We start from the raw sequence: 23,181 nt of genomic DNA, 5'->3' as shown, positions 1-23,181 counted from the left end.
TTTGGAAATTATCCAAAACATGAGGAGTCGTAGGAAGATACATAGTTAAGCAGGAAGAATCCAAATGGTAATGATTATACAGATGTTCATTTTCTGTAGTGGGAATCTGCATGTAGGCAGTTCCATAATTTAATGTTTGCTGATTTATTCCTATGCTTTTGTGAAGGCCCACTAATTCATATCTGAAGTTCTGTTGAATACTTTCAGAAGAAAGGCTTATTCTTAGTCTGAGAAGTTTAGGGATTTCCGAGGAAATTAGATGGAAGACAATTTTTGAAAAGAACTTACACATTTTACTTGAAATGAGATGGAGTATGAAAAAAGTTTCTTACCAAAATGTGCTCATGGTTGAGCCACCTAAATGATACCCAAGACTCCCTTTGAAGATCTCTTAGAAACTGTGTTGCTATTTGGCATAATTAAATAATTTTTCATGTACGGTCTCATGGTCAGCTTGATTTTGGTGCTTTTTCTCTATCTTTAGGAGCAGTTTCTGCTTATTTGAAATTTTACTTTCTTTTGTCTTAAATTTGACATACGCTTATTAGGAAACTATTTAAAAATAGCTAGATGACAGAATACACCTGTTCTTAGCACTTCTTAAATGCCAAGGTCATGTAAAGTCATACTATCTCTGCCATATTTAATGAACTATAATAGTGGTAAAAGTTCTTAACAGATACTGGAGATTCTATAGTTGTCTGCTTTATAAATGATTATCATATAAACCTAGCTTTGCATTTTTAATCTGATCTACTTGGCAAAGGCTTAAGAGTGCAAATGTAACTTTTTAACGACTATTTTTGGTTTTGTTTTGTTTTTATTTATTTAAGTAATCTCTACACCCAACATGGGGCTTGAACTCATGACCCCAAGGTGAAGAGTTGGACACTTTTCTGAATGAGCCAGTCACGCACCCTTGGTGTATTCTTTATATAAGTAATTTCATGAGATTGGTGGATTACTAGTTCTCCATTTACCTGTTTGCATCATACCATAGTGATGGAGGGAATAAGATGGAATCAAATTTTACTTTTCTCTTAACATTCAGAAGTTTTAATTTTTGAGAGAAGTGCAAATTTAGCAGCTGCTGAAGTAGTCAAAGGTCTGTCATTTTCTCGTATAAGCTGTAGAAAAACCCAAGTGGTTGGGATCACAACTGAACTACAAAGAACTAGCAGAGGAAGTTCCTTATGTCGGGACGCCTGGATGGCTCAGTCAGTTAAGCGTCGGCTCTTGACTTTGGCTCAGGTCATGATCTCACAGTTTGTGAGTTCAAGCCCCACATCGGTCTCTGTGCTGGCTGTACACAAAGGCTGCTTGGGGATTCATTCTCTCTCCCTCTCTCTGCCCCTCCCCCACTCATGAGCTCTGTTCTCTGTCAAAATGAATAAATAAACTTAAAAAATTAAAAAAAAAAGTTCCTTATGTCTCTGGATTAAGGTCAAGACTTTGGTCAGTTCCTACCAGTGAGTTAATCGGTAAATTGCTTGCAGTGATAATCCATACATGGTTAATAATTTTTTTAACACCTAAATGTAGATACTACCAGCCAGCACTTTTGAGGTTTGAGGTGAAATCAAGGAAAACAAACTACCAACCCTCTTAAATATTCTTAGTGTTCTGGAATAAAAAATAACTTAATTGCCAAGGGCTTTCAAAATAACTTTGTAAGGTTTTGTTACCTAGAATTTTTGAAAGCTTAATTCACCTGAGCTGCCATTTGCAGTTTGCATTTCCATATGATGGAATTCTAAATATTGATTTCTAAATATTCAGTAAAGTATATCATACAGAAAAGAGGGAATGTCATTAGCTTAGAATTTTTAGCCATGCTCTTTTAATTGTGGAAGGTGTATATTTTACCTAGATGTATATTTTACCTAGATGGTATATTTTACCTAGAGGAATCAGAGGATTTTACATCAGGGAAAAAAGAAGATATTTAGGCAGCTAATCACATTAACTGTGTAGCTAGTTGAGATCTAGCTTGACAACATTTATGTCAAAAAGACAAGGAGAGCCCTGCAAATCAGTAAGAAGAGTTTACAGTTCAATTTAACAAAAATAGTTGGGGCACCTGGGTGGCTCAGTCAGTGAAGCATCTGACTCTTGATTTCAGCTCAGGTCCTGATCTCAACAATTCATAGATTCAACCCTGCATTGGTTTCTGTGCAGAACCTGCTTGAGCTTTTCTATCTCTGCCCCTTCCCTGCTTGTGTTCTCTCTTTCTCTCTCTCTCTCTCTCTCTCTCTCTCTCTCTCTCTTTCTTTCTCTCTCAAAATAAGTAAACTTAAAAAATAATATCCAAAAGACTGGAACTGGCATTTCATAAAACAGGATATTCAAATGGATAATAAACATGTGAAAAGGTCCTCTATGCCATTAGTTATCAGGGAAATGCACATCCGCCAGGCAGGGTGACCTTAAACAACAACAATAATAATAATAAATAAATAAAAAGAAAAAAGGACTTAATACTAAGTGTTGGTGAGGATGTAGAGTAACAGGTGCAAATTGGTGCAGACACTTTGGGAGACTTTTGTAACATCTGCTAAATCTGAACATAGTTGTCCAGATCAGATAAATATTGAAAATTTGAAAAGATCCCATAGGTATTGACCACACGTCCATTCATTTTAATTAAGCTTTTTAAGTTACAGGAAGTAAGGTCAACTCATGTTAACCTTGAGAAATGAGAATATTGCCATGAACCAAGAAAAATTAGAATGCCCTGCCTACAAAGAAAATTGGATCTGTATACTTAACTCTGAGTGCTCTTATTCACAAAACTGTTACTGTCCCATCACCTGTTCCCCACCTATAGTTAATGTAGCTTAGTTTCAGTCTGTTCTTCTCCCTCTTTCATAGTTCCTGTTTATTCATAACTTTTGTTCTCCCATCCTACTCTTAGTTTCTTTTTGTTGGTTTGTCATGACCTTTTCCTGTTTGGCTTCTTTTTGGCTTCAGCTCCTACTCCTAACTGCCCGAATCTCTTGACATTCCTCAAAGTAAATATCTTAAATAAACCTGATTGCCTCTTCACTCTAGGTTTCTAGGAACTGGCCACTCTTGGTCCATTTATAATTAATTGCATATTTACATGTGCTCTGGGTAGGGTGGGATTGATTGGCAGTTATACACACATAATATTCTGAAACTGTAATCTATAATTTTGTATGGCATTTACCAAATTTGCAAGTTTTTATAATGCTTGCCGCATACTTACTACTAACAATTTACATAAATACTATTAACTTTTCAGCTTTTTCTTCTATCCTTTATTAGTCTCTAATTTGCTTTGAAAATGTTTCTTTAGATAAGAAAGACTAAAGGAGTCAGTTAATATAGAGTTCAGTAACTTCTATATCATTACTGTAGAAAATATTAAAATGAGACTTTATGCTACAAAAGTTATTTTTTACAGTGTTTCAATATTATATTTGAATTTTTATTTAATCAGGAGGGAAGATTTCTGACAGTTACCAAGACAGATTGGATTCTGTTCTTTCTGTGTTTGATGTAGAAAAGTAGTAGTGGGTGGCATGGCTCACGCATATTGACATCAGTGAAAACTTCTCTGATTTTACTTGCTGAATATATTGGACATTATCTGGGAGAAAATATTTCTTAAAAAATCAAAGAACACAAAACTGCTCTTTTCATTAAATAAATCCTTTTAGCTAATAGCCTAAAAAAAGATTTGCATGGGGCGCCTGGGTGGTGCAGTCAGTTAAGCGTCCGACTTCAGCCAGGTCACGATCTCGCGGTCCGTGAGTTCCAGCCCCGCGTCAGGCTCTGGGCTGATGGCTCGGAGCCTGGAGCCTGTTTCCGATTCTGTGTCTCCCTCTCTCTCTGCCCCTCCCCCGTTCATGCTCTGTCTCTCTCTGTCCCAACAATAAATAAAAAACGTTGGGAAAAAAAAATTAAAAAAAAAAAGATTTGCTTATGTTGTCGTCTTTATTGTCTGGTAAATATTCTGGGTTGGTTTGGAATTGAAGGATGAAGTATAGCTTTGGGTTAGAAACAATAAGAATAGGTAGCAAAGTAAATGAATATCCTAGCTGAAAACATTTTTGTCAGTGTTTAGTCACAGAACGTCCATGTCCTTGACAGACCAGGTATGATCATTGGTAGGAATGCTTTTATCACTGTTCATTTTCTAGTCCCTTTTTCTTTTCAGACGCATCCCTTTGGTCTGTAGAGGGATAAAGGAGCAATTATGTACTGTCATCATTTAATTCAAGTCTTTAAAAATCATTCCTGAGAATAGTTCTGTTGATTAGATTTTATTGTCCCACTCTGGTTTTTAAAAGTAATACTTAATCATTATAAGGAAAAAAAATACAAAACTACCTTCTATGTTTACATCCCATGCCCTCACCAAAGCCTTATGGAGATAAAGTTTCTATCCTGTTTTCCTTTCCATCTAGTACAATTTTCTTCTTACAATATAGCTTTGTTAGTGTTTTAATGTACTGTAATTTTAGTATATATTTCATATTATTAAGCCTCTAGATTTTTTTGGTTTTTGCATTTAGTATTTACTGCCTTCCTACATAAAGCATTTTTCTGCAGGTTAGTTGTGTTTTTATAATAGTTTCTGAGAGGTAGAATTGCTAGGTTTAAGGATATGAGCACTTTTGATATCTGTTGTCAAAAGTGCTTTCAGAACGGATTGCACTAATGTACATTCCATGTGTAGAATTCGTGGGTATTCATTTCACTGCAACTTTACCAGTATTATTAGTTTTTTGACCCTTTTTAAATGAGATACATTAAAAATGTGTTCTGTGACTTTATTTTTTGTGTTTATTTTTGTAGAAGTGATACTTGATTACTATAAATACTTCAAACAATATGGACAATACTGAAAACTACAAAAAAGAAAATGAATATTTAGGCCATTTAGAAATGACCACTATTCATTCTTTAGATACTTCCTTTGCATGTACAGACTTATATTTGTACTTAAATGATAATATACTGTTTTGTTGCTTTTCCTCCACCCAGGAATAAGTTATGTGTATTTTTTCGTGTTTGATACAGATCTAGATTTCTCCCTTAACCCCTAAGAAAGGAATGCGTACCTTCTTTAGAAAATTTAGGTTTGAGGCCAAAGTTTCAGAATAATAAAGAACATTCATTTGCTTACCATTGTTTTATGTGAATGTATTTCTTTCAGGATCTTTGCAGAGAATTTATGGTTCAGTTTCCTTGGCTAACTATACTCTTAACATTTCAGTAAACCTGCAAATACTTACTAAACATTGAAAATCTGCTTTTTTCTCTTACTGGGACATTTAAGGGAGCTTCAAAAAGTCATTTTGCCACTGTCATCTCTTTGCACTTAGAGGAAAAAAATATAGAATTATGACTTCTTTATCCTGTGCCTTTGGAACTTCCTTCTGAAAGAAGATATGCAATGACCCTTTTTTCTAGGGCAAACTATAAAATAAGAAAGTTAAAGAGTAGTATTGATAAGTTTGTTACATCTGCTGCTAGCTTCTTTATTTATTTATTTATTCTCCCCTGTTACGTGTTTTTGGAGTAGAGATATAAAGGAATATCCTTCCTGTGTGAGGGGGGTGAAGAAGAAATATATTAGTTAACATTTATCAAGCACTTATGATATAATATAAATACTATAAAGTATTATTAAAGATTTTTTCATTGTGAAGCACACTTATTTCCTTGTCTATTAATTCAGGTTCCACTATTTCAAAACGGGTGATATCTCCTTACGACAAAGATATGCTAGAACAAAAGACTCCATTACAGCAATTCTGATGTAACACATTTTAAATAATGGCCAGTAAATGCTTATGGATACTGATAGTAGTTTAGAGTAATTCTATTTCTCCCTCTAACATTGCCTTATAGGCAATGTATGGACTTGATCTTATGGAAATAGGAAGCCAAATGGGATTTAAAACAGGAAGTAAAGAATCAGATATCTATTTTTAAAGGACTACTCTGGTTATACTAGAAAGGATTTTAAGAGGAACAAGACTTGAAAGTAGTTAGAAAGCTGGAGAATTTATCCCAATGAGTCACTCATTGACCAGAACTAGGGAATAGCAATAGGAAAATAGAAAAAGGGATACATTTGAAAGAAGTAGAAGCAAAGTCTCTGGATATTGAGGCAATATAGCATATAATAAGTAACATCATGGGCTCTTGAACCTGGAATTAAATCCTGGCTCCCATTTGTGTGACTCTGAAGACAATAAATAAAATCACCTGTAAAATGAGTATACTAATAATACCTATTTCACATAGGCTATGGAAAGAATTAAATGAGATAATGCACTTAAAGTGTTAGCATCATGCCTGGTACAAAGTAAGTATCTTAAATATTAGTTTTTACTGTTGTTGTTACAATTTATCCAAGGTGGCTCTCTGGAATTAATATCTAAAACATCCATTTTTTAGAAAGTTACTCAACTCTCATCAGCCCTCCTCTGAAAGAAAAACAAAAAAGATCTCTCTATCCCTTGGTACTTGTTTTCTAAAACTAGAGTGGAAAAATTATTTAACAGACTTCATTTATACAGCTTCGTTTGATAGCTATCTAGTTATTTCTCACCTCCATTTTAATGTCACTGAGAAAAAAAGACAGTTGGACCTCCAGATTCCCTTAAAGGAAGGAGAAAAAAATTTTTTTAAGATAAGTCTGAATTTCAGAGTGTCACAATTGTTTAGAATCATCTTTTGCATCACTGGTTGTGTCAACAGCTTTTGCTACAGAGGAAGTACTTTGTACCTTACTAATTTCCCCTTTAGCTATAAGGATGTGTTATGGAATCTAAAGCCTGAAATTCTAAGTGCAAGAAAGGAAGTTCTAAAGTCAAGAAGAGAGTGTTGTTACCCTCTATTTCTATAGTACCATATTGTATTTGGGCATTTTGGGGGATTGTAATAGGCAGTGTCTTATTTTCTTCTGTTCCTCTAACATTCTTTTTAACACTTAACTAGGGCATGTGATAAGGCCCTGGTTAACTCCTCCAGTCTGATTTCAGTACAACCCTTTGCATGTTTAGATATTTCTGTAAATGAAAGCTCATCTCATGTTCCAGCAGAAGAAAATGCAAAATAGCCAGGTTCCATAAATGACCCTCAAATCATTTACTTGATACTGATTTTTATTTTTTTTGAGTTCATTTATTTATTTTTGAGGGAGAGAGAGCATGAGCAGAGGAGGGACAGAGAGAGAGAGAATCCCAAGCAGGTTCCACACTGCCAGTGCAGAGCCTGATGCAGGGCTTGAACTCACTAACCACTCACTACCCGTGAAATCATGACCTGAGCTGAAACCAAGATTCAGACGCTTAACTGACTGAGCCACCTAGGCGCCCTTGATATTGCTTTTTAAATTATGATACAAGAATGACTAGGATCTGAAAAGAAAAAGGTCTATAGGACTAATCTGAGCAAATGTTCTATTTTCCAGTATTATTTGAGAAAAATATCTTGAGAGTAAGCAAATAGTATTTAGTGGAGGGCTGCTAGGATTTAGGCAGCCAGAATATGTTAAAAATCCTCTGTGGTATCATTTTCTTAATATATTTTAAAATTTCTTTGATTCATGAAGTGCTACAATTCCTGGAAATCAGGGTGGGTTCAACCTCTCTTTATCTGATACATTAAATTGATGAATTGTGTTACATCTTTCCGTCTGGTTCAACAAAAAGGAATTACAGTTGGCCTTACATTTGGCCTCCACTGCATATGTACATTTTTAGCTTAAGTTTTGGTATTTAGGTTTGGCACAGAGAATTATGATCCTAGACTACTCATATCATTTTAAACATTAGAAAATTAAGCCCAAGAAGATAGTAACTGATTGTGTAGTTGTCTAGTGGTTACAGTGATGCTAGAGCCTTGTCTTCTCTTACCCTGTGTTCTTGTTACTCTGGAGGCCGCTGCTGTTTCAGGGGGGTCCATCAGTGTTTGAAAGTCTAAATGGATGAGATTTTAATATTTACGGACATGAAATTGTTCTGCCAAATTTTCTTACCTCAAATAATATGTTTATGTTGACTTAGACAAGAATAAAACTGTTTCCACTGCAACTTAAGTGATATTTTAAATCACAGTCCTTTTGGTTAAATAGTGTCTTGCTTCTCGTGGTTTGCTTTAAAATAGTATTGAAGGTAGATGTGTGGATGTTTATAGCATAGCAAGCTTACTTGGTTTTACTATGGGTTTCAGAATTTTAATTTCTAGAAAATGCTCCATTGTTTTTATATTAATCTTGTATATTCTCTCCGTAATTAAAATGGAAAGAGACAGTGTTGTTGGAGTTAGGGGGAACTTTGACACTAATAACTAGATGGTTTTTGACACCATGAGGAAGTTACTTAATTTGTCTAAATTTCTTTGCTGTGTTTCTTGTTGGAGAGTGTTACTAGGAAAAAGAATGAGCTTTTCAAAAGGCAGGTGCTATTAAAATAAGTCAGCCTTTTTGCTATGATTTTTAACCACGGCCTTTGGAATCTAGATGGGATGATGAACAGATTGTACAAAATGAGAATATATAAGTTTATCTCCCACATGATTAAGCCAAACCATAAAATTTGTGTCTTTGAGGGAGTTTTCTTTTCAAATCAGTTTTTAGGCCTTTCTGGTGTTTTATTAAATTCATAACTTTGAACTATATGATTTAATTTATTATGCTTTTAAGTTTTTTCAAAAAGTGAAAATACAGAAGGTAAAGGTACACATAAAGGAATTAGTCTAAACGTTACTATTGTACTTTGACCAGTAGTAACCTCAGTTTTCCAAGTGTACTGCTACTTGGAAAATGCTACTGATCCCATCTAGTGGCCAAAAGAGTGCGTTTTGTTTTTGTTTGGGGACTTTTGTGTGTGTGTGTGGTGTTAATAAAAAGGAATATTATAATAAAGGTGTGATCTCATTGTAGTATTTAAGCAGATATATTGAAAGGAAAATATTCCTATAGTAACTATATATGAATTCTGCATTATTAATTTTAGATAGAATTTTGTGTTTTCAAAATACATATTGGTGATTAGAGGTTTTAATTAAGCTCAACTTTATATTTCTTGTGGAAAAGTAAGTGACATTAAGAAAAAGCCAGCATGCCTCTGAAGTTTCCCAATCATACCAATGAGATTTTAAAAGCATGTTACAGTTTTTAAGAACATTTAACAGAATATCAGTTGTGACAATAAAGTAATTTTTCCCCATTTCCATCCTTCTTCCCTCACCCCACATCACCTTTAAATAACATACCTTATAAATTCAGGATGAGTATTGCTGCCTTTAAACTGAATATCTTGGGAAGACAAAGGAGATGCCAGGAACGTTGTCCCTTTTCAGAATAGTTTTATAACTTTTTTTTAATTTTTTTTTAATGTTTATTCATTTTTGAAAGACAGAAAGAGAGCACAAGCATGGGTGGGGCGGAGAGAGAGGGGGACACAGAATCTGAAATAGGCTCCCGGCTCTGAGCTGTCAGCACAGAGCCCGATACAGGACTCCAGCTCATGTACCGCAAGATCATGACCTGAGCCAAAGTCAGACGCTCAACTGACTGAACCACCCAGGCGCCCCTATAACTTTTCTTTTAGAAATATTTTTAGCACTTATGACCAAATGTTTTTAAAATATTGATATCTTTGGTGATAGATTAGATGTTTTTAGAGAAATCTAAATCAGAGCCACATCACATGAACAAGAAAGGCATTCAGGCTTAATTATACAGTTTGAAGCTATCCCTTTTTTTTTTTTTTTGCTTTTCACTTTTCATGTATCTAAGAAAGAGAGAACACGAGTGGGGTAAGAGGGACCGAGGGAGAGAGACAGAATCCCAAGCAGGCTCCCAGCTGACAGCTCAGAGCCCGACATAAGGCTTGATCCCATGACCCTGGAATCCTGACCTGAGTCAAAATGAAGAGGTGGATGCTCAACCAACTGAGCCACCCAAGCATCCCTTGAATCTATTCTTTTAAAGTAATGAGAGTATTCTCTAATTTTTATTCTGTGATTCCCAAAGATGATTTGATCCATTTTGTGGCTGTCATAAAATTACTCTAAATGCTGTGGTGTATACCATTAAGAATGTTTTATGCAGTGTCAGTATCATTGTACAATCACAAACATTTCCAGAATGACTAGATTTTAAACAGTGAGGATTCATTTGTGTGTGAGTGTGTGTGTGTGTATTTGTATGTATATTTGTTAAACATTTATCTATATTTAAATTTATCTTAGTGCAGTTATTAACTGAAATAGAGTAACACAAAGCTCCATTGTTTAAATTGAATAACCACACAATTGCTTAGTATATTTCTTTTTCATTGGAATGATTTTATATAATTCATAATGGAATTTATTTAAGTGAAACTTTATTAGAGGTAGAAATACAGTTACACTAAACTCGCAGCCTCCACATTCATTTACTATCCATTACTTAAATAAAATGTACAACACTATCAATATTGCTACAGTGGAGTCTCTGTTCTATCACGTCTTAGTTGTGAGGAGATATTACTTGTTTTGAAATAGTGGAACCTGAAAAAATAGACAAGAAGATAAAAGATATGTTTTATGGTGAAGGTACTTTTAGAAAAACTTTGTTGTATTTCTATTTTGTTTCAAGATCTTAAAAGAAAAGATCTTTTAAAAATAAGCAGTTTTTACTTCCTCTAAGACCCATTGATAAAATGCAACTGGATGGAGAGGGTAGATTTATTTAAATTTCAAATAGTTTGGTTTTGAATATTTTACAAATAAACATCCAAAATAAGTCAAAAGAGGGTTTTGTGTTTAAACAGGCAATTCAGATTAATTTCTCTTTGCTAATGAATAACGCATAGTTGTCTGAGATAAGTGACTTACGGAGTACCTTATATTTTTAGTCTTATAGGTTCCTCTCACTTTTAATTCTAGCCTTCTATATTTATTTATTTGTTTATAAAATGTTTATTTTATTTTTGAGAGAGAGCACAAGGGGAGGGGCAGAGAGAGGAGACTACACAGAATCCAAAGCAAGCTCCAGGCTCTGAGCTGTCAGTGCAGAGCCCAAAGTGTGAGGTCCCACAAATTGTGAGATCGTGACCTGAGCTGAAGTCAGACGCTTAACTGACGGAGCCACCAAGCGCCCCCAGTCTTCTGTATTGAAATTGAATGAAAAACTTTACCAAACCAATACAATTAAAGTGTAGAAACACCACCCTTAGAAAGTTAACATTATTATCAAAAGACAGGAGAAGAAGCTAGAGCCATTTTAGGTAAAGAACCTAGCTTAGGATATTATTTCAAAAGTCTTATTTTTTGTAAACTATATGATTGTTAGAATTCTCTTTTGGTAGGATTCTGTGATATTGAAACAAGCTTACCTTCTTTTATTTTATTAAGGTACAAATTACATTCTTCAAACCTCTCCTCTTTTTTTTTTTTTAACTTTTGAGAGAGCACACTGAGCTAGCTCGTGGTGTCACAACTGTGTAGATCATGACCTGAGCCGATATCAAGAGTTGAAAGCTTAATTGACTAAGCCACCCAGGTGCCTCAAAATGTATCCATTTTAAATGGACAGTTGAGTTTGGACAATTATAACCTGTACCCCCAAGTTTTCTTGTGCCTCTTTGTAACCATTTCCCCCCGTTCCCTGGCCTATTTTCTTTTGTCATGGATTAGTTTTATCTTCTAAAAAAAATATCAATTTTCTTGAGGTACAATTTTACATAAAGTGCATGTTTTACCCTTTCATGAATAGTTTTCCTGGCACAAAAATACATATTTTGCTTCATCACTAAAACACTGTTTTGCTTTGAGGTATGGAATTGTGTTAGGATGACGTATGTAAATCTTGGAGAAGAGCTTTGATTCCATGCAGTCTTAAGTTTGTATGTAATTTCTTAGTAACTTCATAGTTAAGAACATATTGCAGTATCTTTCACAGAGTGTTTTATTAATGACCATTATTGAAGTATGATAATTTCACTTTGTGTGGCAACCAGTATATACTGGAAGTTTGAATTTTAAGAGGTTTTCACATGGATAAGTTTCTAGTCTCTTCGCCTAAGGTACTTTTCTCTTTTCCATGAGCTGTTTTACTCTTTTGATTTTGGATTCCTCTTCCTCCTTTCTCTTTCTTCCTCCTTTTCCATCTTCTTCCTAGAATAATGAACTTCGGTTAAATGAAGTGATACTGAACTGGAAAATGTTTTGAACTAGTATTAGTATCATTTACACAAAGACAATAACACAAACATTTAATTTAGTAATTAAATCAGTATAAAAACTTAATGTTCTTATACCTAAAAGAATGTTTTTCAGTTAGAATAATGTCTTGGGTAAACCAATAGGTATATAGGAAATGTACTGGATTTTCGGGAGCTAGAGCACAGAGGATGTAAAAATGCCAGTAGAAATGGTTTCTGTAATACATCGTGCTTAATTTTAGTGATTCCTAGTCTTAATCTTGAAAATCAAGTAATCTAAAAACCTTCTAAATGTTGCTACTAGGCATGATACCAGAAATGATTAGATATTTTTTTACCTTAAGTTTTGTGACTAAGACTAAAATTATCCATAGTACTTTTTAAAAATAACAATAGAAAGTAATCAGAAATCCAAAATAGTTGAGCAGGTTTCAGGTACTTGGAAGTATTTTTTTCAAATGTTCATTTCCTTTGTCTATATTATTATTACTGCTTTTGTTATAAGAAGAGTGAAAATTGGTGCTCTGAGGAATGCCAACCCCAAGTAGTACTACAGTACGGAATCTAACTGTACCCAAATATCCAGGAGTTCAATTAATTATCTTCCATGGTATGATTACTTAACAGACTGACTAAATTGGAAACTTTCTTTCTGTTATGAACTATTGAAGTTACTATAAAATTTTTTAAAGATACAATCTTCTTCTAGAAGTTCCAACTCCAGTCGTAATTACAAAGTGTAAAACTATTTTAATTGAGTGCCGTAATCATGCTCTAGAATGGTTGAGAATACAGAGACGCACTGCCTGGTGTAATAAGAAAGGCTTCACTGAGACAGTTGTATTTGAGCTATGTCGGGATAAGTGATTCACCTATAAAGAAATAGTACTGAAAGTTTTCCTATTATCATCTTTTTATCCTTGTTCTGTCCAATTTTTATTGGTAAAATGCATGTAACAATTGGTCATTTTAGCCATGTTTAAGTGTACAGTTTTGTGACATTAAGTACATCCATCTCGAACATCACCATCCATCTCCAGAACTTTTTCCTTTTCTCCAACAAAAACTCTGCCTGTAAAATTCCAACTCCTCATTTCCCCCTTCCTCTAGTCCCTGGTAACCACTATTCTACTTTGTCTCTGAATTTGACTACTCAAGGTAGTTTTCCTGTTATTTAACCCTCCTAGCCCACTAGCCCAACATGAAGTTGTTGTTCAGTAAATTTCCCAATTAAATGGCAACTAGGTGTTGAAAAGCATTACTTATGCCATTGGGTTACCTGTATTTCTTGAGTGGACTCAAATTGCTAATTTTTGTTACAATCACCTTATTTATTTATGGGAAACTTTTGTTTGCTCTTAAGTGTTTTTTCCAGTTTTATTGATATATAATTGACATGTGACATTGTATTAAAGTGTACAACGTAATGATTTGATATATATGTATTGTGAAGTGAATATTGCGATAAGTTTAGTTAACACCCATTACCTCACAGTTACAACTTTTTTTTCTTGTGATAATGAAGTATTTTTTATTTAACTTTTTTTTCACTTAGTTTACTTTCTTTTTTAGACCGAATCTGGATATGGATCTGAATCCAGCTTGCGTCGACATGGTTCTATGGTGTCACTGGTGTCTGGAGCAAGTGGCTATTCTGCAACATCCACCTCTTCATTCAAGGTTTGTTGTTATGCTATAGGGCAGCATAAATTGAGTACTGAGTATTGTGAAAAGAACTTGATAGGTTTTTGAAAGAAATATTCCACAATGTAACTTATTTCATATTGTTATGGTTTTTAAGGTGCAAAATCATGATTCTTACAAATATAAAATGAACATATCAGATTTTATTTCATTCATTAATGAGTTAAGATGTAAAAAAAATTGGCTCAAAGCAGAATGTAAAGAACAGTGAAATGATTTTGTTAATATATGCAAATATATTCTGTTCAGAGATTAGTAACCAAGTGTGTTCACTGGACAAAATTAATTTGCACCTCTGTGGACTTTACATTGCTCTCAGTTTTCTACTACTTAAAGAGTTGTAAAATAGCTCCAGTGCAATGAAATTAAATTCTATATGATCAAACAACATGCTCTCTTAAGAGTTCTGTAGATGACACTCACTATTCCTTTGAAAGGTCACCGAGTAATATGTTTGCCCAAAGTCTTTGACAATTTTTCCTCACAGTGTTTAATTTGAAAATACTAAATGTTATATTAGCACATTGTCAGATTTAACTGTTCTCTACTTCCTTCAGGCTTATCACTGTCAAGCCACTAATTAGTCATGTTCAAGTCTATTCCTAGGAGTGTTACGTTGAACTTGACAACTCTCCCTACCCCATCCCCTCAGTAATAAGATGTAGACTTTAAAAGGTGATGAAACATCATAGGAGTATATAAATTCCAGTTTTGTTAACTTGGATTACCTCGCCACTTTGTGTGTTTTGCAGAAAGGTCACAGTTTACGTGAAAAACTGGCTGAAATGGAAACCTTTAGAGATATCCTGTGTAGACAAGTTGATACTTTACAGAAGTACTTTGATGCCTGTGCTGATGCTGTCTCCAAGGATGAACTTCAAAGGGATAAAGGTTAATTAGGCTATTACCACTATTTTTACTTGGAGAATGAATGGATTTAAAGCTTCTTGATCTTAAAGGGTAATGTCTTTAAGTGATAAAGGTAACTATAGTCACTTGCTGAAAACCCCCAATGTAACAGATTTCAGTATTATAACTTGTATACTATATTAACATACCCTAATTAATCTGATCACCCAAACCAGATGCCATTGAAGACTTTTACATGGTTTTTAAACTCTTTATTCCGTTAAAAAATATATCTATCATCTCGGTAGTATGGGGTATTTCACATGATCACATCTAATAAATTTACCCTGTGGGGCACCTGGCTGGCTCAGTTGGTAGAGCATGCAACTCTTGATCTCAGGTCATGAGTTCAAGCTCCACGTTAGGCCTAGAGCTTAACTTAAAAAAAAAAAAAAAAAAAAAATCGCCCCCTGATGAGTCTTACAGAGAAGCATGTTTATGTTAAATCCTCTAAATCTGAAATCATTTGATCTCTGTATTCCTCTGTCTTCCTCCTCCTCTTCTCCCTTCCTTTTTCTCTTCACTTCTCTCTCTCCCCCTCCCTTCCTCTGGCTTTTTTCTCATAGAAGAAGAAATCAATGATGGAGCTACATAGACGTTTAAAAATAATCTTTAGTGAATTTTTTAATTTAAGAGACATGATCTTAAGTTAACTCGTGTAAGTTTTTAAAGTTACTCTTTCTTTGTTACTGCTAAAGATATTACTGATGTTGTTAACATCTGCTCTTCATTTGTTCCTTTCCTTTGCTGTGAAGACAAAAATGCCTTCAGTATTCCTAAATAGCACCATGTTCATTCCCAGTATAACTAGGTTGCTTGACAAGGTTTCATTTCTTGGTCTTATTAAATGTGTTTGATCTGAGTTGATACTTTTTGTTCTCTCTATTCTTTTCCCTCCCTTCTGCCTTCTTTTGGATTGAGTATTTAGTAAATAATTTTGTCACCTCCTTTGGCTTTTTAGCTATTACTCTTCGTTATTTTAGTGGCTACTTTATGGTTCATAGTATGGACATTTAACTACCTTCAAGTAACATGCCACTTCCAAGCATAGTATAAGAACCTTGCAGTTATGTATTTTAATTTCTCCCCACTACTAGGCAAGAGTTTTCAGTGTTCTTTAACCAGTACACTGTGAATTATGAGGTTTTCCAGTCCGTGATTTGGAAACAGGTACTTTTCCCTGTACCATGTAGGTTTTGGATACTTTTCCCTGGAATTTTTTCATACAGTTCTTTCCCTGGCCTCTATAGTTCCCTCACTTGTATGTGCTAACAGTACTCTACTGAATGTTCAAAGGGACCTTCTGCTGATCTCCAGAATTCTTTCTCTGTACGGGCCTCTCCTCTGCAGTCATCTGCCTTGTGAATTCCAGTTGCCTTTGTTTCTCTGTACTGTCAGTTCCTTCTCACCTTAGAGAGTCTGCCAGACTCCTGGTTTCCTCCTTACTCTAGAGCTTGGAAACTCTCCCAAGACAGTAACCTGGAGCAGTCATAGGGCTCATGTTATTTGTTCCCTGACTCTCAGGAATCACTGTCCTTTGTGGCCTAATATCCAATGTCTTGAAAACCATTGTTTCATGTAGTTTTTTGAGTTTTTTAGTTTCATTCTAGAGGGTAGCCTGTTTCTTCTATGTTGGTCAGAAGCAGAAACCCATATTCCTCATAAAGTACTTAATTTAGGTACTTAATTTTATCTAAATTAAGTAGCCTTAATGTTCTTTATATTTCATAGACTTTAAGTTTTAGGTTAACATTTGATATTTATTTCTATAAAAATAAAGGCCTTTCAACTTGTGTTTCTCCTTAAGAAAAATGTGTGTATATCTTTTTTTATCAAACTAAACATTACACATCATCTTTCATTTGCTTGCAAATAGCCCTTTCAACAAAAAGAGAATCCATACAGAATTTATTTATTTTTAAATGATCTTATCAGTAGTAAAGAACATTTCGAGGACAAAAGTGATAATGGAAGGCTTAGAAGTTGGGATACAGTGATAACCAGGTTGTATAGAATCTTTGAAAAATAATTTTAAGTGCTATTCATGTTTGAATAAATAGCAACAGTGGTAGACTAATATATTAATTTGTTAGGGCTGCTATCACAAAGTACTATAGACTAGGTGGCTTAAACAAGAGAAATTTATTTTCTCACAGTTCTGGAGGCTAGAAGTCTGAGATGAGTTGTTACCAACATTGGTTTCTTCTGAGGGCCATGAGGGAAGGATCTATTTTAGGTCTCTCTCCTGAGCTTATAGAAGGGTTGTCTCTTCCCTTTGTCTTCACATCATCTTCCTTCTGTAAGTGCCTGTGTTTAAATTTCCTTCGTTTATGAGGACACTGGTCGTCTTGGATTAGGGCCCACCCTAGTGACTTCATTTTAACTTGATTACCTCTGTGAACACCCCGTCTCCAGATACAGTCACATTCTGAGGTATGGAAGGTTAGGCTTCTAACATATGAATGTTGCAGGGACATAATTCAAACCATAACAACTGATTTCCCTATAAAGCTATTATAAAAAATATTGATATTTTTAAGAACTCATGCTGGGTAAAGGTGAAATAAGGACATGGACCATAGTTTCCTACTTTGTAGATCAGAGTTGCTGAACTGAATCTAAGGATCTTTCATTAAATTATCAATACCTTGGGGGTGCCTGGGTGGCTCTGTCGATTAAGCATCCAGCTCTTGATTTCAGCCCAGGTCATGATCACAGTTTGTGAGTTTGAGCCCCACATCAGGCTCCACACTGACAGTGTGGAGTCTGCTTGGGATTCTCTCTGTCCCTCTCTCTCTGCCCTGTTCACGTTCTCTCTTATCTTTCTCTAAATAAATAGATAAAAATTATCAAAATATGACAACAGTGGATTGTAGGTAGTGGATTGCTCTAATACTTTGTCATGTAGCCTTCATGCTAGCTTTATGTTATTAATCTACTACCTTTACTCTGTTTACCTTTCCAATGAGAATTTATTCTTTCATATATTTTCTTGTTTCTAATTAACACACTTACTTTTCAGCCTAAAGAAGTCTCCTTAACATTTCCTGTAAGGCCAGTTTAGTGGTGACAAACTCCTTTAGCTTTTGCTTGTGTGGAAAACTCTTTATCTCTCCTTGAATTCTGAATGATAATGTTGCCGGGTAGAGTATTCTTGGTTTGAAGTGTTTTTATGGCTTAAAGAATTTTAAGAATCACTGTGCTTTTTAAGTGTGTCATTGAAACGATAACAGCAAATTCTCATTTATTTTAGGTGTTCAGTGTTTTTATATAAAATATTTAATCAGAATGGTTAGTTAGGCAGTCTTAACCAGACCACCCACATTCCCACACATACTTCAGTAGGATTTAACTAACCCTTAAAGTTGTGTGTGTGTGTGTGTATGGTTTGCAGAAGTAGAAAACATTGTCTCTACCCTAAACATAGTGTTTGATTTTAAAAGAAGATAGATGTATCACATTAAAGGAAAGTTTCTATTAATCTTGCTCTTTTATTCATTGTTAGTTTGTTGACTTGAAGTAGATTACTTAACATTTTTTCACATCTGTTGTCTCAGCTATAAAGTGAATATTATATCCAGCACATATGATTGTGAGAATTAAGTGAGAATATACATACATTAGAACTGTGCATAACAGCAACAATTGAATAAATAATAGCTGCTGTTTTTAATGTGGTTTGTTTAGATTATTGCAGGGATAGGGAAAGCAGGAATGTGCAAGATCCAAAGATACAATTTAGCATAATAGATTTGAATGTTAGTAAGGAAAACCAGTCTGATTGGGATGGGGGATTTATATTAGGACAGTAGCTTTAAATCATGTCACACATCCCTTAAAGGTAGCTCAAGGATGGACAAGGAGTGCTTGGTTGGGAAGGAAAAGAGGAACGCCACTCTTTTAGCCAGAACAGCTCTTATTTTCATCAATTTTATATTGAGTGTTGCACTAGAAAAATAAAGTTGAAAATCCCTGTTTGGTGGTACTAGGCTGTTAGATGGTTAGAGATACAAAACCCAAAATAGATTCTAGTGAGATAAGTGAAGCACAAACCTTTAGTACTATTTAAGAACAGTTGGTCAAAGTAGTATTGCGTCAAGGTCAGGATCTTGTTTGATGGTAAGTACTGATTTAAAAACAGAGCAATATGCTGTGTTAATGAACTTCTTAGAATTGACCATATTTGCAAATGATTGACAAGAAGATGAAGATCCACACAATCTGGGAATCTGATGAGTCTTGGGACTAAGATGCCTGCAGAGGCTTCAATATGAATATTGACGTCTATAGGAATGATGGACATAGAAAAGAAAAATGTTAGTCAGGTATTGATATTACTTTGCTAGGTAGAAATGAATAGTAGGTATTAGTAGATAATAGCTTATGATTTGAAAACGTTGTTATAGATGAGTGGCAAAATTTTTAAGTGATGAAAAAATGAAATAGCCTAATAATTAGAAAATGGCAGTATAGAACAAACGTATTTTTCATGGTGATTATTGCCATTTAGGGGAGGAATAAGAAACAGGAGTGGGTTCTACATCCATTGGAGAGAGAGAGCTAAAGCAGATGAAATGTTTATTGTAGGATGAAGTTACTCCTGATGTAAAGAGATACAGACAAGAAGTAAAACATTAATTTAGAATGAAGACTTCTTACATAGAAAGGGAGTACCTAAAAAGAAAAGAAAGAAGCCATTAAAAAACATGATAGCAGAGAATAAGGTTTATAAATTTGCATTAAGAGTGGAATACATAATACAGTGGATTAAAGTATGTTAGTAGAAAAAGGGATAGGACATAGAACAAAAAGGTATGCAGAAAGAGAACATAGGGGATTCTGTTTTTTCTGGAACTGAGTAAGTTAAAAGGAATGTCCAGGCACATACTCATAAGGATGAATGCAAATTGATATCACACCTGTAAGTCATTTTGTTGTCATGACCTGTAAGTCATTCCCTACACATGCAGAAATAGTAAATTTAAGAACTCCCAGAGGCAAGTTAAGGTATCTTTTGCATGTAATTTACTCTCTTACAGTCCTGCTCAGCCCTTGCAGGCCTCTGGTAGACTTAGGAAATCACCCCAAGCTGGGTAGGAAGGGATAGGATGACTAAAGGACAAAACAATTCATATCTCAATGTTATCCCTTACACAAATGAGAATGGGTACAATTTTTCTAATGTATTTCAAGACATTGCACAGCATGTTTATTGGGCATACCTTGACAACCTTTGAAAATACAAAGGTAAATAAGGTCTTGTACTCACAGAATCTAGAATATATTGACTTCATTCGAACATAAGAATAAATTGGTTTTCTATTTCCTTTAATCCTAATATCCTGAAATACATTTTCTTTAGTGGTAGAAGATGATGAAGATGACTTTCCTACAACACGTTCCGATGGAGACTTCTTGCATAATACTAATGGCAATAAGGAAAAGTGTAAGTAGTATATTTTTTCCGGTTGGCTGGATTAAGTGTACTTTCTAAAGTTATATAATAACTAAGTATATAACAAGAATAATTATCTAATTGAGTAGTTTTTAAAAAGCAGTGTAATTACTGGAAAGTGAAAGTTTCTTCCAGGAAAAGACATATGAGTAAAATACACATTGTGACATTAAATAATAATGGCAGCTCATTATCTAACAAAGACTCATTCTAAATTCCAGACATTGACCTGCTTATTTCAGCAGTATTTTATAAAATCAGTTTCTAGAACTCAAAGTTTATTTCTTGGAGGGGAAGCATTATAATATAACTTGAATGTTTATTTAAAGTATATTCTCTCTGTTCAACATACTTTTCTGTCTCCACTTAATAAACTGGTATTAAAAAGTATATAATCAGTGTTATTAAATGTAAGTTATTAAAAATAGCTCTGATTTCACCACGTATTTGTTTATAGACACAGGAGCAAGGTGGTTTATTTCATATACCCATTTATTTTTGCTGTATTTATAATGGCTAACTTATTAGATGGAATTCTGAATTGTTCATTAGAAACCTACGGTTTGCACCAACATGGATGAAGCTCGAGGGCCTAATGTAAGAGAAATAAGCCAAAGACAAATACTGCATGGTATCATTTACATGAGGAATCTTAAACCTGAAAAAACAAAAAAACAAATCCAGAAACCTGTGATCCATAGTCAGTACTCTTCTTTTGAAATATCCTACAAAAAAGCTGGATTAGATTTGTAAAAAAATTTTTAAGTTACAAAAATAAGACATTGTGAAAAAATAAGTTAATCTAATTAAGCTTATTTTTGCTAATGTTGTGAAAGAATGTGAGGTATAATTTGTGGACTGTTTTCAAATAATTTTTCAAACTGTCGTATGCATGGAATTAATTTTCTTTTTCGTAGATCACAGTGGAATATTCTATTATTGATACTAAAATCTGATACTTCTCTCCCCCTACTTTTTCCTTTTTGGCTCTTCCTGTTTCTTAGTTTCATCATAGCTTTCTTCCTGCTTATGACCTGCCCTCCCCTCAGTCTTGTGAAATACTAGCTTCTTACTACACGGTTATCTATCCTTGGGACTTGGGACTTGGGACTTGGGACTGAAATGTTGCACCTTACTGAGCCATCTAGACTTATCTTTATTAAATTAGAGGGTTATTTGGGGAAGATTATTTTAAGTTATATTTTAATTTCACAATAAATAATCTGCTTTAATGGAAAAAAGATTTTGTTTGGACATTGGGAAAATTGTTAATTTGTAAAACTCGCAAGTCCAATCTTCCAGCCTAGTCAGTTCCCCGACCTACACTCCCCAGAATAGAATAGAAATTTATTTTCTATAGAAATTGAAATGGACGGTTCTAGATTCTGGAATACCTGGCACAGCAAAAGATAGGTGTATTGGCCTATCATCAATCAATAAAGTGATTATGCAGAAATTTACAAACTGAGTATTGAAATTTAGCAACCTCATTGTTCTTTTTATCTCCAAGAACTCTGGTGATCAGGCACGAAATGAAAGTCTGTGTACTGAAGCTCCCTTCTTTTACCCTGTTTCCAGAATACCCATCAACCAGATGTATATTTTCTGATACAAAAATAGAACATAACTCTAGATGCTGAATGACCACAAGGAAGGGACCTATAGAGATTTTCTACATCTACCATGAAGAAGCTGTCTCACTACCAGATCACCCTTAAATGAAGTCCACTGGGTTTAAAAGCCTGCTAATGCTTACAGAGCTTCTAGTAACTTACTCTTAAATGTGAACAGATAGTCAGATTTCCAGACATTTGAGGAAAGCCTCCAATCTCTTTTTCTGGAGACTTGAAACCAAGCAACAGAAGGCAAAGTTATTAGAGTCATTTAGAGAAATACCCTACAAGATGTTTACATAATTTTTTAAATCATGAGTCATGTTTGAAGTACACTTGTGGAATGCACTGTTTAAAATAATTCTTTTCAGGGTGCCTGGGTGGCTCAGTTGATTAAGTGTCCAACTTTGGCTCAGGTCATGATGTTGCGGTTCATGAGTTTAAGCCCCACGTGGGGCTCTGTGCTGGCAGCTCTGAGCCTGGAGCCTGCTTCAGATTCTGTGTCTTCCTCTCTGCCGGTCCCCCATTTATTTATTCATTCATTTTCTCTCTCTCTCTCTCTCTCTCTCTCTCTCTCTCTCTCTCTCTCTCTATCTCTATCTCTCTCTTATTTTAAAATAAATAAAAATTCATTCATTCTCTCTTTTTAAAATAAATTAAAAGAACATTAAAATAAAATAAGATAATTGCTTTCTTGGGGCACCTGGGTGGCTTAGTCGGTTAAGCAACGGACTCTTGATTTCAGCTCAGTCCAGATCTCATGGTTCATGGGTTCAAGCCCCACATTGCCACATTGGGCTCCGTGCTAACAGTGTGGAGGTTGCTTGGGATTCTCTGCCCCCACCCCACTCTCTCCCTCTCCCTCTGCCCCTCTCCCACTTGTGTTCGTGCTCTCTTCACTTTCTCCACCCCCCAAAAAAATAAATAAATAAAAACTTTAAAATTAAACAGAATAATTCCTTTCTTACTGTTGATGCAAAGTAACTCTTGTTAATTACCATAGATGGAAAGTAACTTTCTGTTAGAGTTAGAAATGAGTTAGAAGTTTTCTATATAATCTGGTAAAGTGAATAGAACATGTAGTCTTTAAATCTGGTACTACTTGATCATAGCATGGGATTAGGGTGTCAGTCATCTCTCAAAAAAGACAGGCTCTTAGTGCTAGATGCAGCCAACATCAGAAAAGGGAGAAATGATACTTGATTCTTGGGAGTGGTCATTGTAACAAATTTTACCATTAGAGCCATCATTAAAGCTTTGGTCTAGGGGCTCCTGGGTGGCTCAGTCGATTAAGGGTCCCAACTCT

At 34.7% G+C, this 23,181-nt stretch overlaps 1 protein-coding gene across 3 annotated transcripts in view; it reads left to right on the top strand.

Annotated features, from left to right (window-relative positions):
* The window catches only part of CERT1 (ceramide transporter 1), a 105,575-nt gene that overhangs the window by 44,021 nt on the left and 38,373 nt on the right, over window positions 1-23,181 (top strand). For all 3 annotated transcript variants that reach the window (XM_019835672.3, XM_019835677.3, XM_045062205.1), the window contains 3 exons: window positions 13,767-13,874; window positions 14,651-14,789; window positions 20,170-20,253. In XM_019835672.3, coding sequence (XP_019691231.3) covers window positions 13,767-13,874; window positions 14,651-14,789; window positions 20,170-20,253 — 331 coding nt within the window. The remainder of the gene's footprint in view (window positions 1-13,766; window positions 13,875-14,650; window positions 14,790-20,169; window positions 20,254-23,181) is intronic.

This window comes from Felis catus, chromosome A1 (assembly GCF_018350175.1).
Source record: "Felis catus isolate Fca126 chromosome A1, F.catus_Fca126_mat1.0, whole genome shotgun sequence".
Taxonomy (NCBI): Eukaryota; Metazoa; Chordata; class Mammalia; order Carnivora; family Felidae; genus Felis; species Felis catus.
This window is presented reverse-complemented; position numbering and strand designations above follow the sequence as displayed.